The sequence below is a fragment of the Chlorocebus sabaeus genome, chromosome 6 (assembly GCF_047675955.1).
Source record: "Chlorocebus sabaeus isolate Y175 chromosome 6, mChlSab1.0.hap1, whole genome shotgun sequence".
NCBI lineage: Eukaryota > Metazoa > Chordata > Mammalia > Primates > Cercopithecidae > Chlorocebus > Chlorocebus sabaeus.
This window is the reverse complement of record NC_132909.1, coordinates 4,493,128-4,509,973: the sequence shown is the minus strand read 5'-3', so window position 1 is coordinate 4,509,973 and position 16,846 is coordinate 4,493,128. Positions and strand designations below refer to the sequence as shown.

At 50.5% G+C, this 16,846-nt stretch overlaps 1 protein-coding gene across 4 annotated transcripts in view; it reads right to left on the bottom strand.

The window, feature by feature from the left end:
- Window positions 1–282: 282 nt before the first annotated feature.
- NLRP12 (NLR family pyrin domain containing 12) overlaps window positions 283–16,846 on the bottom strand; it is a 33,531-nt gene continuing 16,967 nt past the window's right edge. For 3 of the 4 annotated variants that reach the window (XM_007997958.3, XM_007997959.3, XM_037992019.2), the window contains exons 5-10: window positions 15,990–16,160; window positions 14,697–14,867; window positions 10,271–10,441; window positions 6,728–6,898; window positions 4,419–4,589; window positions 283–2,288 (exon numbers count right to left, since the gene is read on the bottom strand). In XM_007997958.3, the coding sequence (XP_007996149.3) occupies window positions 2,201–2,288; window positions 4,419–4,589; window positions 6,728–6,898; window positions 10,271–10,441; window positions 14,697–14,867; window positions 15,990–16,160 (943 nt within the window). In that variant the 3' untranslated portion in view covers window positions 283–2,200. The remainder of the gene's footprint in view (window positions 2,289–4,418; window positions 4,590–6,727; window positions 6,899–10,270; window positions 10,442–14,696; window positions 14,868–15,989; window positions 16,161–16,846) is intronic. The other variant, XM_073015997.1, reaches the window with a different exon arrangement.

Here is a 16,846-nt window from a genome sequence, read left to right as displayed (position 1 = left end):
TAGAGATGAGGTTTCTTCATGTTGGTCAGGCTGGTCTTGAACTCCCAACCTCAGGTGATCTGCCCTCCTTGGCCTCCCAAAGTGCTGGGATTACAGGCATGAGCCACCGCACCTGGCTTTTTTTTTTTTTTTTTCTGAGACGGAGTCTCGCTCTGCCACCCAGGCTGGAGTTCAGTGGCGTGATCTCGGTTCACTGCAACCTCTGCCTCCCAGGTGCAAGCAATTCTCCTGCCTCAGCCTCCCCAACAGCTGGGACTACAGGTGCATACCACCACACGCAGCTCATTTTTTGTATTTTTATTAGAGATGGGGTTTCACCGTGTTAGCCAGGATGGTATTGATCTCTTGACCTTGTGATCCGCCCACCTTGGCCTCCCAAAGTGCTGGAATTACAGACATGAGCCACTGTGCCTGGCCTAATTTCAGTATCTTTAGTAGGTTTCACCATGTTGGCCAGGCTGGTCTCGAACTCCTGACCTCAGCTGATCTGCCTGCCTCAGCCTCCGAAAGTGTTTGGATTACAGGCGTGAGCCACCGCACCTGGTGGGCTGTGTATTTTTGTTGAAAGCACAGTGTGTAATAGGTTACCGCTAGCCTACACGTGGCCTTGTAGGTGTCCGTTTTTGGCAGGGCCCAGTGAATTCCAGGCAGGGGGCCATCCTGACATTCCTGCCACGATAAGATTTCAGGAATTATCCCCTCCAGCAAGAGAGGGTCAGGGCTGTTGGCATAACAAGCATTCTGAGGGTTAACTTGCATACCAGTCTCTTCCCAAATGCTGAGTGCCCCATGTATCCTGTGACATTTGAGAATAGGCTTTCCTCAACTTGGCACAGTATGCCTTTGGACTAAGTGCTTTGTCCTGTGCGTTCCTTACTGGATGTTGGCATGCATTCCTAGTGTCGTCCACTAGATGGCAGTGGCACCCACCCCAGAGCTCAATATTACTCTGTCCTGATGCAGCCAGGGCTTGGCGGGGCTGGTGGCCCTCTGAGGGCCTGTACTGGCCATTTTGCTCGGGCACCTTCTGTTGCCCAGGCTGGGGTGCAGTGGTGCAGTTAGAGCTCACTGCAGCCTCGACCTCCTGGGCTCAAGCGATCCTCCCACCTCAGTCCCCGGAGTAGCTGGGACTACAGGCATGTGCTGCTACTCCTGGGTAATTAATTGTACTAATTAATAGTAGTTGGCTAATTAGTAATAGTGGAGTCTTGCTATGTTGCTTAGGCTGGTCTCGAACTCCTGGACTTAAGCAGCCATCTTGCCTCCGCCTTTGAAAGTACAGGGGTTACAGGCATGAACCACCGCACCTGGCCCCCTGTTGGGCTTTTACCCCTCCTGTTGGGGCCATCAAACCTCACAGTTGGTCATCCCTTAAAGCTCCGTCAAACTTTTCTCTTTTTTTGAGATGGAGTCCCACTGTCACCCAGGCTGGAGTGCAGTGGCACGATCTCGGTTCACTGTAGCCTCCACCTCCCGGGTTCAAGCGATTCTCCTGCCTCAGCCTCCCGAGTAGCTGGGACTACAGGCGCCTGCCACCACACCTGGCTAATTTTTTTTTATTTTTAGTAGAGACGGGGTTTCACCATCTTGGCCAGGGTGATCTTGAACTCCTGACTTCATGATCCACCTGCCTCGGCCTCCCAAAGTGCTGGATGCTGGGATTACAGACATGAGCCACCGCGTCCGGCCAGCTCCATCAAACATTAATTTGATCCCAAGCAGAGGGACTTTTGACTTTTTTTTTGTTTGTTTGAGACGGAGTCTCGCTCTGTCACCCAGGCTGGAGTGTAGTGGCACGATCTCAGCTCACTGCAAGCTCTGCCTCCCGGGTCCATGCCATTCTCCTGCCTCAGCCTGCCTAGTAGCTGGGACTACAGGCGTGTGCCACCACGCCTGGCTAATTTTTTGTATTTTTTAGGAGAGACGGGGTTTCACTGTGTTAGCCAGGATGGTCTCAATCTCCTGACCTCGTGAGCCACCCACCTCGGCCTCCCAAAGTGCTGGGATTACAGACATGAGCCACCACACCCAGCCAGCTCCGTCAAACATTAATTTGATCTCAAGCAGAGGGACTTTTGATCTTAATCTGCATGAGTCTGTCTCTAGGAAGAAGCCTGATCATTATGCTGTGAGGGGTGACGAACACCCTCCCATCTTCGTCTGTCCAGATCTCAGCGGGAGAGCCAGCAGACAGGACCATTCAGCAGCCAATGTCCAAATAAGGTTTTGTGACTCGAAGCGCTGCCATCCTACTGTGGGTCATTTTATTCAGGTCCATCCCAAATAACCTGTGGACACAAGAGTCAATATTATTCCAGTCCACTACTGTGGCATTCAGTTAATAAGCCTTAAGTATCTATTGTGCACTGCCGTGGTAAGATCATTCCATGATCCTCCAGAAATTCCACCCAACGCTGCTGGAAAGTAGGCTTACCGCGTGCTACACACAAGTCCCCAAGCTGTGTTAACTTGCATAATTTTAATTTTTTTTTCTTTTTTTTGAGACAGAGTCTCGCTCTGTTGCCCAGGCTGGAGTGCAGTGGCACCATTTCGGCTCACTGCAAGTTTCGCCTCCTTAGTTTACGCCATTCTCCTGCCTCATCCTCCCCAGTAGCTGGGACTACAGGCTCCCACCACCACTCCCGGCTAATTTTTTGTATTTTTAGTAGAGACGGGGTTTCACCGTGTAAGCCAGGATGGTCTTGATCTCCTGACCTTGTGATCTGCCCACCTCGGCCTCCCAAAGTGCTGGGATTACAGGTGTGAGCCACTGCACCCGGCCATAATTTTTTTTGTTTTGTTTTTTTTTTTGAGACTGAGTCTTGCTGTGTCACCCAGGCTGGAGTGGGGTGGTGCGATCTCGGCTCACTGCAACCTTCACCTCCCATGTTCAAGTGATCCTCCCACCTCAGCCTCCCTAGTAGCTGGGACTACAGGTGCGTGCTACCATGCCCAGCTAATTTTTGTATTTTTAGCAGAGACAGGGATTCACCACGTTGGCCAGGCTGGTCTGGAACTCTTGACCTCAAGTGATCTGCTTATCTTGGCCTCCCAAAGTGCTGGATTACAGGTGTGAGCCACCACACCTGGCCAACTCATAATTTATCATAGCCTTATGAAGATGCAACTATGGTCTCCATTTTTTTTTCTTTCTCCGAGATGGAGTCTTGCTCTGTTGCCCAGGCTGGAGTGCAGTGGCATGATCTCGGCTCACTGCAACCTCCGCCTCCCAGCTTCAAGCGATTCTTCTGCCTCAGCCACCCAAGTAGCTGGGATTACAGGCTCGTGCCACCACGCCCAGGTAATTTTTGTATACAGCCACCCTCTCCCAGCCGTAAGTTTTTGTATTTATAGTAGAGATGTGGTTTCACTATGTTGGCCAGGCTGGTCTTGAACTCCTGGCCTCAAGTGATTTGCCTGCCTTGGCGTTTTTTTTCTTGTTTTCTTTCTTTTTTTTTTTTTTTTTTTTTTGAGACAGAGTCTCACTCTGTCGTCAGGCCAGAGTGCAGTAGCATGATCTCAGCTCACTGCAACCTCTGCCTCCCGGGTTCAAGCGATTCTCCTGCCTCAGCCTCCTGAGTAGCTGGGATTACGTGCACACACCACAACGCCCAGCTAATTTTTGTATTTTTAGTAGACGGAGTTTCACCATGTTGGCCAGGATGGTCTCGATCGATTGCCCTGATGATCCTCCCACCTCAGCCTCTCAAAGTGCTGGGATTACAGGCATGAGCCACCGCGCCCGGCCGACCTATTTTTTTCTTGAGACAAGTTCTTGCCTGGTCACCCAGGCTGGAGTGCAGTGGCGTAAACATGGCTCACTGCAGCCTTGAACTCCTGGGCTCAGACAGTCCTCCCACCTCAGCCCCCTGAGTAACTGGGACTAGAGGTGTGTGCCACCACACCTGGTTTTGTGTGTGTGTGTGTGTGTGTGTGTGTGTGTATAGAGATGGGATTTTGCCGTGTTGCCCGGGGTGGTCTCAAATTCCTGAGCTCAAGCAATTTTCCCACATCAGCCTGTCAAAGTACTGGGATTACAGGCGCCATCCCCTATACCCAGCCTAAACTTTGATTGCATCACTGCACTCCAGCCTGGGCAACAGCAAGATCCTATCCAGGAAAAAAAAAAAAAAAAAAGCAATTGGAATTTGAACCCAGGCAGAGTAATTCTAGATTCTCACTGGAATTACAGTGACCCCCAATGCAATCGGCAAGCCACGATGGTCCCCTTCGACAGACAAGGAAATCATCCAAGGTCACACAGCCGGTAGACGACATAGGTCATGTTTGGCCTCATCTGTGTGCCCCCTAATTGCACACACCAGTGCAGAAAGTATTTGTCCATCCAGCTTATCTACCCTCACGCTCCCAGCCCAATGTCCAGCCTCCTCCAGAAGGAACTGGTCATCATCCCTCACCAGAGAACTCGGAGTTTGCAGCCAGGATGGTTCAGCCGCTTGCAAAGCAGTCGGACACCTGTGTCCCCTAGGGCGTTGTTGGTCAGATAAAGCTCGGTCAAGGTCTGGTTGATCCCCAGAGTGAAGTAAAGATTCTTACAAGCCTTGGCTGTGAGGCCACAGCTATCCAGCCTGGTGAAGATAAGGAGTCGGTTAAGGTAAACATCAGGTGCTACTTATGTTATTTGGAGTCAGAGTCTAGCCCTGTCGCCCAGGCTGGAGTACAGTGGTGAGATTTCAGCTCACTACAACCTCCGCCTCCCAGGTTCAAGTGATTCTCCTGCCTCAGCCTCCCGAGTAGCTGGGATTACAGGCGTGCACCACCACGCCTGGCTAATTTTTGTATCCTTTTATTTTTGTTTTGTTTGAGACAGGCTCACTCCGTTGCCCAGACTGGAATGCAGTGGCGCGATCTCGGCTCACTGCAACCTCCGCCTCCCGGGTTCAAGCTATTCCACCCACCTTGGCTTCCCAAAGTGCTGGGATTATAGGCATGAGCCACCATGCCCAGCCTCGGTAACATTTTAAAAAATTATCTGGGCTAGATGGTGTACTCCTGTAATCCCAGCTACTCAGGAGGCTGAGGCAGGAGAATTGCTTGAACCTGGGAGGTAGAGATTGCAGTGAGCCGAGATCGTGCCACTACACTCCAGGGTGACAGAGTGAGACCCTGTTTTGTTTTTTTTAAAAAAAAAAAAAAAAATGAACCCCAAATAAACTAGATGATGCCTCATCCCATTCTTAATCCTTCAGATTAGGGCTACAGCTGGCCTGGCAGAAAGGTGAGGGCAAAAGTCACAACATTTGATTGGAATTTACAGAGCACCAGATTGAATTATTTTTTTTTATTTATTTTTTGGAGACAGAGTCTTGCTCTGTCGCCCAGGCTGGAGTGCAGTGGCGCAATCTCCGCTCACTGCAAGCTCTGCCTCCCGGGTTCACGCCATTCTCCTGCCTCAGCCTCCCAAGTAGCTGGGACTACAGGTGCCCGCCACCACGCCTGGCTAATTTTTTTGTATTTTTTAGTAGAGACGGGGTTTCACCATGTTAGCCAGGATGGTCTCAATCTCCTGACATTGTGATCGGCCCGCCTCAGCCTCCCAAAGTGCTGGGATTACAGGCGTGAGCCACTGCGCCCGGCTGATTATTTTTTTTTCCTCAAGACAGAGTCTTGCTCTGTTGCCCAGGCTGGAGTGCGATGGTGTGATCTCGGCTCACCGCAACCTCCACTTCCTGGGTTCAAGCGATTCTCCTGCCTCAGCCTCCTGAGTAGCTGGCATTACAGGTGCCTGCCACCACACCAGGCTAATTTCTGTATTTTTAATAAAGATGGCCATGTTGGCCAGGTGGTCTCGAACTCCTGACCTCATGATCCGCCCACCTCAGACTCCTAGAGTGCTGGGATTACGGGCGTGAGCCACCGCGCCTGGCCTGAATTATTATTTTTGAGACAGAGTCTTGCTCTGTCTCCCAGGCTGGAGTGCAGTGGTGCGATCTTGGCTTACTGTAATCTCGCCTCCTGGGTTCGTCATTGTCCTGCCTCAGCCTCCCGAGCAGCTGGGATTACAAGCGTGTGGCACCATGCCCAGTGAATTTTTGTATTTTTGTAGAGATGGGGTTTCACCGTGTTGGCCAGGCTGCTCTTGAACTCCTGACCTCAGTTGATCCACCCGCCTGGGCCTCCCAAAGTGCTGGGATTACAGGCATTAAGCTACCGTGCCCAGTCTCTTTGTTTTTAATTTTTGAATTTAAACTTTTTTTTTTTTTTTTTTTTTTTTGAGACAGAGTTTCACTCTTGTTGCCCAGGCTGGAGTGCAATGGCACGATCTCTGCTCACTGCAACCTCTACCTCCCAGGTACAAGCGATTCTCCTGTCTCAGCCTCCCAAGTAGCTTGGATTACAGGCGTGCGCCACCAGGCCCGGCTAATTTTTTTTTGTATTTAGTAGAGACAGGGTTTCACCATGTTAGGCTGGTCTCGAACTCCTGACCTCAGGTGATCCACCCACCTCCTCGGCTTCCCAAAGTGCTGGGATTACAGGCGTGCGCCACCGCTCCCAGCCTTAAATTTTTACCATTTTAAGTCTGGCAGCACTCCCACATCAGAATAAGTTCAGAGAAACTTCCTGTCTTTTCATTCCACCTCTCTTCTTGCTACCTGAATCTTTTGTAGTGAAGCAGGATAGTTCATAAATAGAAAAATGAAGGATGAGAAAGCGCTTCCACCGTCCAAATGTGACCACCGCCACCCCGTCCCTCCCCAGTGCTCACCACAGTTTCTGGAGTCTGCAGGTGGGATGTTGCAGCCCCTCAGCCAGCAACCACAGGCCCCAGTCTCCCAGGTCGTTGAAACTCAAGTCCAGCTCCCGGAGGTGGTGGTTGGCCTGGAGCACGGCAGAAAGACCCTCACAGGCGGCAGAGCCCAGCCGGCAGATGCCCAACCTGCAAACACAGGATGCTAGGGCAGAGGGGAGGCGTTCCTCCTGCAAACAGCTGCTGGGAGGACCCTGTGTCAAGCCCTGTGCTGGTTGCAGACAGAGGGACAGACTCAGTCTCTACCCTTGAGAGACGAAAAAGAAGACAGAAGTAGGAAGACGAGAGAAAGGGAGGAATAAAAGGACAGAAGGAAGCAACTAAGAATTAGGCCAGGTGCCCTGGCTCATGCCTGTCATCCCAGCATCTTGGGAAGCTGAGGCTGGAGGATTCTTTGAGGTCAGGAGTTTGTGACCAGTCTGGACAACCGACAACTTGTTTGTACAAAAAAAGTTTTTTTCTTTTTGCGATGGAGTTTCCCTCTTGTTGCCCAGGCTGGAGTGTAATGGTGCAATCTCGGCTCACTGCAACCTCTACCTCCCAAGCTCAAGCCATTCTCCTGTCTCAGTCTCCCAAGTAGATGGGATTACAGGCATGTGGGAACATGCCCGGCTAATTTTTGTATGTTTGGTAGAAGTGGGGTTTCACCATGTTGGTCAGGCTGGTTTCAAACTCCTGACCTCAGGTGATCCACCCGCCTCAGCCTCCCATCTACAATTTTTTTTTTTTGAGACAGAGTCTCAAAATATCGCCCAGGCTGGAGTGCAGTGGCACGATCTCGGCTCACTGTAACCTCCACCTCCTGTGTTCTAGTAATTCTCCTGCCTCAGCCTTCTGAGTAGCTGCGACTACAGGCGCATACCACCATGCCCAGCTAATTTTTGTATTTTTAGTAGAGATGGGGTTTCACCATGTTGGCCAGGATGGTCTCGATCGCTTGACCTCGTGATCCGCCCTCCTCAGCCTCCCAAAGTGCTGGGATTACAGGCATGAGCCACCGTGCCCAGCCGCATGTGTGATTTTTTTTTTGTTTTTTGCTGGTGCCTTGATAAAAAAAAAATACACAAAATGTGTATTTTTGAGCATCTCTACCCACGTCTTGTACTAGTCACTAGGAGATACAGTGGGCATAGCTCCTACGCTTGTGGATGCCACCACACACACATATACACGAATGACATTTTTTTTTTTTTTTTTTGAGATGGAGTCTCACTCTTGTCATCCAGGCTGGAGTGCAGTGGCACAATCTCAGCTCACTGCAACCTCCGGCTTCCAGGTTCAAGCAGTTCTTCTGCCTCAGCCTCCTGGGTACCTGGACATCAGGCATCTGCCACCATGCCCGGCTAATTTTTATATGTTTAGTAGAGACGGGGTTTCACCATGTTGGCCAGGCTAGTCTTGAACTCCTGACCTCAGGTCATCCTCCCACCTTGGCCTCCCAAAGTGATGGGATTACAGGCATCAGCCGCGTGTGTGATTTTTTGTTGTTGTTTTTTGCTGGTGCCTTGATAAAAAAAATACACAAAATGTGTATTTTTTAGCACCTCTACCCACATCTTGTACTAGTCACTGGGAGATACAGTGGGCATAGCTCCTACACTTGTGGAATGCCACCACACACAGATATACACGAATTACAATTTTTTTTTTTTTTTTTTTGAGATGGAGTCTCTCTCTGTCGCCCAGGCTGGAGTGCAGTGGCACAATCTCAGCTCACTGCAACCTCTGGCTCCCGGATTCAAGCAATTCTTCTGCCTAAGCCTGCTGGGTACCTGGACATCAGGCGTCCGCCACCACGTCTGGCTAATTTTTATATTTTTAGTAGAGACGGGGTTTCACCATGTTGGCCAGGCTAGTCTTGAACTCCTGACCTCAGGCCATCCTCCCACCTTGGCCTCCCAATGTGCTGAGATTACAGGCATGAGCCACCTCACCCAGCCTTCAAATTTCAATAAATGATGCTGAGGGGAAGTATGAGGTCATGTAGGATCATAACTCTAGGAAGCCAGATCTTAGCTGGGGATTAGAAAAGGTGTCCAGTGGGTGTAATGGGTCACACCTGTAATCCCAGCACTTTGGGAGGCCAAGGCCAGAGGATCTCCTAAGGCCAGGAGTTTGACACCAGCCTAGGCAACAAATCGAGACCTTGTCCCTACAAAAAATAAGTAAAAATTGGCCGGGCACGGTAGCTCACACCTGTAATCCCAGCACTTTGGGAGGCCGAGATGGGCAGATCACGAGGTCAGGAGATCGAGACCATCCTGGCTAACACGGTGAAACCCCATCTACTAAAAATATAAAAATTAGCCGGGCGTGGTGGCGGGTACCTGTAGTCCCAGCTGAGGCAGGAGAATGGCGTGAACCCGGGAGTTGGAGCTTGCAGTGAGCCGAGATGGCGCCACTGCACTCCAGCCTGGGCGACAGAGCAAGACTCCATCTCAAAAGAAAAAAAAAAAAGTAAAAATTGGCCAGGTGTGGTGGCGTGTACCTGCAGTCCCAGCTACTCAGGAGCCTGAGATGGGAGGATAGCTTCAGCCCAGGAGGTCGAGGGTACAGTGAGATATGATCACACCTCTGCACTCCAGCACTGGCAACAGAGCAAGACCCTGTCTCAAAGAAATACAAAGTAAAGAGTGTTCAGAAGAAAAATTGAACTTCTCTGGCCAAAGAGGGGACAGAGAGCAGAAGGCATGCCAGGGAACAAGAATTGCTTGTGCAAAGGGCCGTGTGTCAGAAAAATCCCTTTTTTTTTTTTTTTTTTTTTTTTTTTTGAGACGGAATTTTGCTCTTGTTGCCCAGGCTGGAGTGCAATGACGCGATCTCAGCGCACCACAACCTCCACCTCCTGGGTTCAAGTGATTCTCCTGCCTCAGCCTCCAGAGTAGCTGGGATTATAGGCATGCACCACCATGCCTGGTTAATTTTCTCTTTTTAGTAGAGATGGGCTGTTTCACCATGTTGGTCAGGCTGGTCTCGAACTCCTGACCTCAGGTGATCCTCCCACCTTGGCCTTCCAAAGTGCTGGAATTAACAGGTGTCAGCCACCGTGCCTGGCCAGAAAAATCCTTTTAAAAAGGCTAATGTAGGCTGGGTGCAGTGGCTCATGCCTGTAATCCCAGCACTTTGGGAGGCCAAGGCGGGCAGATCATGAGGTCAGGATATCGAGACCATCCTGGCTAACACGATGAAACCACATCTCTATTAAAAATACAAAAAACTAGCTGGGCATGGTGGCGGGCACCTGTAATCTCAGCTATTTGGGAGGCCGAGGCAGGAGAATTGCTTGAACCTGGGAGGTGGAAGTTGCAATGAGCCAAGATCGTGCCACTGCTCTCCAGCCTGGGTGACAAAGTGAAACTCTGTCTCAAAAAAAAAAAAAAAAAGAGGCTGATGTAGTAGCTAGAGTTTAGGAGCAGAGGCAACCTGGCCTCCATGATCCCAGGTGAGAGGGCTGCGTTCATGGTTTGGGACTCCTAGCGTGGTGAGCAAAACGGGACTCACCGGAGGGTCTGGAGCTTGCACGTGGGATGCCTGAGACTGTCACACAGCAGCAGCACCCCGGGGTCCCCCAGCTCATTCAGGCTCAGGTCCAGCTCTCTCAGGCTGTGGTTCACACTGAGAGTTGAGGCCAGCTCTTCACAGGCGGCAGCAGTGAGGTGGCAGATCTTCAGCCTGCACAAAGTCCAATTCAACAAGCATTATGGAGGCTGGCTTGCTTTTATTTTTGAGACAGAGTCTCACTCTGTCGCCCAGGCTGGAGTGCAGGGGTGCAATGTCAGCTCACTGCAACCTCCACCTCCCATGTTCAAGCGATTCTCCTGCCTCAGCCTCCCAAATAGCTGGGACTACAGGAGTGTGGCATCACGCCTGGCTAGGTTTTGGACTTTTAGTAGAGACAGGGTTTCTCGCCATGTTGGCCAGGGTGGTCTGGAACTCCCGACCTTGGGTGACATGCCTGCCTCAGCCTCTCAAAGGACTGGGATTACAGGCGTGAACCACTGTGCCCAAGCCCCCGGTCTTAACACTAACGCATTTTCAGACAACCCAATTTAAAAATGGGCAAAAGGGCCGGGCATGGTGGCTCAAGCCTATAATCCCAGCACTTTGGGAGGCCGAGGCGGGCGGATCACCTGAGGTCAGGAGTTCAAGACCAGCCTGAGCAACATGGAAAAACCCCATCTCTACTAAAAATACAAAATTAGACCGGGCACAGTGGCTCATGCCTGTAATCCCAGCACTTTGGGAGGCGAGGCAGGTGGATCACCTGAGGTTGGGAGATCGAGACCATTCTGGCTAACACGGTGAAACCCAGTCTCTACTAAAAATACAAAAAATTAGCTGGGCGTGGTGGCACATGCCCGTCATCCCAGTTACTCGGGAGGCTGAGGCAGGAGAATCACTCGAACCTGGGAGGCAGAGGTTGCTGTGAGCTAAAATCGTGCCATTGCACTCCAGCCTGGGCAACAAAAGTGAAACTCCATCTCAAAAATAAATAAATAAATAAAAATAAATGAGCAAAAGGCTTGAATACACATTTCTTCAAGGAAGGTGTTCAAATGGCCAACAAGCACCTGAAAAGATGCTCAATCTCAGTAATCACTGGGGAAATACAAATCAAAACCGCGAGATAGCATCTCATACCCATTAGGATGCCTACTATTAAAAATAAATAGACTCCGGCCAGGCGTGGTGGCTCATGCCTGTAATCCCAGCACTTTGGGAGGCGGGCAGATCACGAGGTCAGGAGATTGAGACCATCCTGGCTAACACGGTGAAACCCCGTCTCTACTAAAAATACAAAAAAAAAAAAATTAGCCGGGCATGGTGGTGGGCGCCTGTAGTCCCAGCTACTCTGGCGGCTGAGGCAGGAGAATGACGTGAACCCAGGAGGCAGAGGTTGCAGCGAGCCGAGATCACGCCACAGCACTCCAGCCTGGGCGACAGAGCAAGACTTTGTCTCAAAAAAAAAAAAAAAAAAACCAACTAAAAATAAATAGAAAACCTGTAATCCTAGCACTTTGGGCGGCCGAGGCAGGCAGATCACCTGAGGTCAGGAGTTTGAGACAGCCTGGCCAACATGGTGAAACCCTATCTCTACTAAAAATGCAAAAAAACTAGCTGGGCGTGGTGGTGGGTGCCTGTAATCCCAGCTACTTGGGAGGCTGAGGCAGGAGAATTGCTTGAACCTGGGAGGTGAAGGTTGCAGTGAGCTGAGATTGCACCACTGTACTCCAGCCTAGCCTGGGTGACAGAGCGAGACGTTTTCTTATTTTTATTTATTTATTTATTTATTTATTTATTTATTTATTTATTTATATTTTGAGACGGAGTCTTGCTCTGTCACCCAGGCTGGAGTGCAGTGGCCGGATGTCTGCTCACCGCAAGCTCCTCCTCCCGGGTTTACGCCATTCTCCTGCCTCAGCCTCCGGAGTAGCTGGGACTACAGGCGCCCGCCACCTCGCCCGGCTAGTTTTTTTGTACTTTTTAGTAGAGACGGGGTTTCACCGGGTTAGCCAGGATGGTCTCGATCTCCTGACCTCGTGATCCGCCCGTCTCGGCCTCCCAAAGTGCTGGGATTACAGGCTTGAGCCACCGTGCCCGGCCCGCGAGACGTTTTCTTAAGGAGAAAAAAAAAAAAAAAAAAAAGAAAAGGGAGAAAATAGGTCGGCCACAGTGGGTCATGACTATAATCCCAGCACTTTGGGAGGTCGAGGTGGGTGAATCACCTGAGGTCAGAAGTTCAAGACCAGTCTGACCAACATAGTGAAGTCCTGTCTCTACTGAAAATACAACCATTGGCTGGCGTGGTGACAGGCACCTGTAATCCTAGCTACTTGGGAGGCTGAGGCACAAGAATCGTTGAACCTGGGAGGTGGAGAGTGCAGTGAGCTGAGATAGAGTGCCACTGTACTCCAGCCTGGACCACGGGGCAAGACTCTGTCTAAAAAAAAAAAAAAAAAAAAAAAAAAAAAAGAGGGTAATAAATAATAAGTGGCCGGGCGCGGTGGCTCACGCCTGTAATCCCAGCACTTTGGGAGGCCGAGGCGGGCGGATCACAAGGTCAGGAGATCGAGACCATGGTGAAACCCCGTCTCTACTAAAAATAGAAAAAAAAATTAGCCGGGCGCAGTGGCGGGCGCCTGTAGTCCCAGCTACTCGGGAGGCTGAGGCAGGAGAATGGCGTGAACCCGGGAGGCGGAGCTTGCAGTGAGCCGAGATTGCGCCACTGCACTCCAGCCTGGGCGACAAAGCGAGACTCCGTCTCAAAAAAAAAAAAAAATAAAAAATAAATAAATAAATAATAAGTGCTGGCTGGGTGCCATGGCAGTGGCTCACACCTGTAATCCCAGCACTTTGGGAGGCTGAGGTGGGAGGACTGGTTGATCCCAGGAGTTCCAGACCAGCCTGGTCAACATGGCCAACATGGTGAAACCCTGTCTCTATTTAAAAAATAAAAGGAAAAAAAAGAAAAATTAGCTTGGCGTGGTAGCACACACCTGTAGTCCCAGCTACTTGGGAGGCTGAGGCAGGAGGATCACTTGAGCCCCAGAGGTCGAGGCTTCAGAACGTTGATATCACACCATTGCACTCAAGCTTTTGTGAGTCAATGAGACCCTGTCTCAAAAAAAAAAAAAAAAAAAAAAAGTTCACGATGGTTCCTGCAAATCAGACTGGGGCAGAACAAGAAACAAAACTGGGGAAGATGGTACATTTTATGTTGCATGTATTTGACCACAATTACGTTTGCTTTTTATTTTATTATATATTTTTTGAGACAGGGTCTCACCCTGTCACCCAGGCTGGGGTACAGTGACTTGATCACAGCTCACTGCAGTCTTGGCCTCCAAGGCTCCTGAATACCAGGGACTTCAGGCACATACCACCCACCCCAGCTAATTATGTTTATTTTTTGCAGAGATGAAGTCTCACTGGTTCCCAGGCCGCTCCTGAGCTCCTGTGCTCAAGTCATTCCAGAGGTTGTGATTACAGGCGTGAGCCACCGCGCCCGGCCCTTCTGAATAGTTTTGATCCACGGTTGATGAAATTCACGAATGCAGAACCCGTGGACACAGAGGGCTGACTGTGCCTCATTGGCATGAAGTACTTTCATGGTATTGGGCAACCATCACTGCCATCCATCTCTGGAACTTTTTCTTTCTTTTTTTTTTTTTGAGACGGAGTTTCACTTTTGTTGCCCAGGCTGGAGTGCAATGGCACGATGTTGGCCCAACGCAACCTCCACCTCCCAGGTTCAAGCGATTCTCCTGCCTCAGCCTCCCAAGTAGCTGGGATTACAGGCATGCACCACCACGCCCAGCTAATTTTGTATTTTTAGTAGAGACGGGGCTTCTCCGTGTTGGTCAAGCTGGTCTCAAACTCCAGACCTCAGGTGATCTGCCCACCTCGGCCTCCCAAAGTGCTGGGATTACAGGTGTGAGCCACCACACCCGGCCCATCTCTGGAACTTCTTCATCTTCCCAAATGGAACCTCTGTTCCTGTTAAATGGTAACTCCCCATTTCCTCCTCTTCTAGGCCCTGGCAGCTACCATTCTACTTTGTTTTTTGAGATGGAGTCTCACTCTGTCACCATGGCTGGAGTGCAGTGGCATGATCTTGGCTCACTGCAACTTCTGCCTCCCAGCTTCAAGTGATTCTCTTGCCTCAGCCCCCTGAGTAGCTGTGATTACAGGCATGTGCCACCACACCTGGCTAATTTTTATATCTTTAGTAGACACGGGGTTTTGCCATGTTGGCCAGGCTGGTCTCAAACTCCTGACCTCAGATGATCTGCCCTCTTCGGCCTCCCAAAGTGTTGGGATGACAGGTGTGAGCTGCTGCACCCGACCTGTGGATGCATTTTTAATACCGTCATTCAATATGAAGAGATTTTCCATTTTATTACAGTTGACCCCAGGAAGAACTCACCACAAAGTCCGTAGTCTGCAGACTGGGTGCCTCAGTCCCTGGCACAGTAACTTCAGGCCCAAATCCTCCAGTGCATTTCCTGTCAGGTCCAACTCAACCAGATGTGGGTTAGTGCTGAGCACAGAAGCCAACTCTTGACAAGCCCCAGACTCCAGCTGACACTTCCTCAACCTTGGGAGGAAAGAGAGGTTGAAGGGGGGCGCCATCTTGCTTTTCTGTGTCCTGATCACTCATGCCCCAGCCTGTTTATCTTACTATTTAGGAAAACGTTCTTGCTCTGTCACCCAGGGTGAAGTTCAGCAGCGTGATATCAACTCAGTGAAGCCTCGGCCTCCGGGCTCATGTGATTCTCCTGCCTCAGCCTCCTGAGTAACTGGAATACATGTGTGCACCACCATACCTGCCTAATTTTTTTTTTTTTTTTTTTTTTTTTGAGGTGGAGTCTCGCTCTGTCACCCAGGCTGGAGTACAGTGGCATGATCTTTTCTCACTGCAACCTCCACCTCCTGGGTTCAAGTGATTCTCATACCTCAGTCTCTCGAGTAGCTGGGATTACAGGCTGGACTACAGGTGCCCGCCACCATGCCCAGCTAATTTTTGCATTTTTAGTAGAGATGGGGTTTCACCACGTTGGCCAGGCTGGTCTCGAACTCCTGACCTCAGGTGATCTGCCCACCTTGGCCTCCCAAAGTGCTGGGATTACAGGCGTGAACCACTGCTCCTGGCCTATACCTGGCTGATTTAAAAAAAAAAATTGTAGGTCGGGTGCAGTGGCTCACGCCTGTAATTCCAGCACTTTGGGAAGCTAAGATCGGTGGATCATTTGAGGTCAGGAGTTCAAGACCAGCCTGGTCAACATGGGGAAACCCCATCTCTACTAAAAGTACAAAAATGTTAGCTGGGTATGGTGGTGGGTGCCTGTAATCTCAGCTACTTGGGAGGCTGAGGCAGGAGAATCACTTGAACCCAGGAGGTGGAGGTTGCAGTGAGCTGAGATCACGCAACTGCACTCCAGCCTGGGCGACATAGCAAGACCCCATCTCTGGGGAGAAAAAGAAAAGGTGGGGGATGGCCCCAGGGACTCTTCCTCATGTGGAATTGAGTATGGAGTCAGAGGAGGGCAGAAGGAGGTCCTCTAAAGAGCCTAGAGTCCAGGGCCAGGGTCTTAGGTCATGGGATTAAGGGCCAGCCCTGATTTAAAGGTGGAGATTTGAGGATTACCAGCATTGTGTGGTATTTCATGCCCCAGGAGACAATGAGCTTAAGAAGTTGCTCCCAGGGATAGAGACTCACTGAATCATCTGCAGCCTGCACTGGGGATGCCGCAGGCCCTCGCAAAGCAGCGTCATGCCTGGGAATCCAACACCATTGCCACTGAGATCCATCCTTGTTAAATTCTTATTGGCTATGAGAGCTGCAGAGAGGTCCTCACAGGCTGAGCTGGAAATGCGGCACCTCTTCAGCCTGGGGTGGAAAAGAGGAGAAAGGAGCTGGTCATTTCCTTTGCACCAGTTTTGTGGATTATTTTCTTTTGCTTTTTTTTTTTTTTTTTTCTCCTTCCTGAGACAGAGTCGCTCTGCCACCCAGGCTGGAGTGCAGTGGCATGATCTTGGCTCACCATAACCTCTGCCTCCTGGGTTGAAGCGATTTTCCTGCCTTGGCCTCCTGAGTAGCTGGGATTACAGTCATGTGCCACCACGACTAATTTTTGTATTTTTAGTAGAGATGGGGTTTCACCATATTGGCCAGGCTGGTCTCGAACTCCCGACCTCAGGTGATCCACCCGCCTTGGCCTCCGGAAGTGCTGGGATTACAGGGTGAGCCACCGTCTGTGATGGCATTTCACTCTGTTTTCCTGGCTGGAGTGCAGTGGCGCCATCATGACTCACTGGGGCCTAAACCTTCTGGGCTCAAGCAACCTCCCACGTCAGTGTCCTGAGTAGCTGGGACTACAGGTGCACACCACTACGTCCAGCTTTTTTTTTTTTTTTTAAGAGTTTATCGCCAGGCGCAGTGCCTCACACCTGTAATCCCAGCATTTTGGGAGGCTGAACAGGGTGGATCACCTGAGGTCAGGAGTTCAAGACCAGCCTGGCCAACATGGCAAAACTCTGTCTCTACTAAAGAAATACAAAAAATTAGTCAAGTGT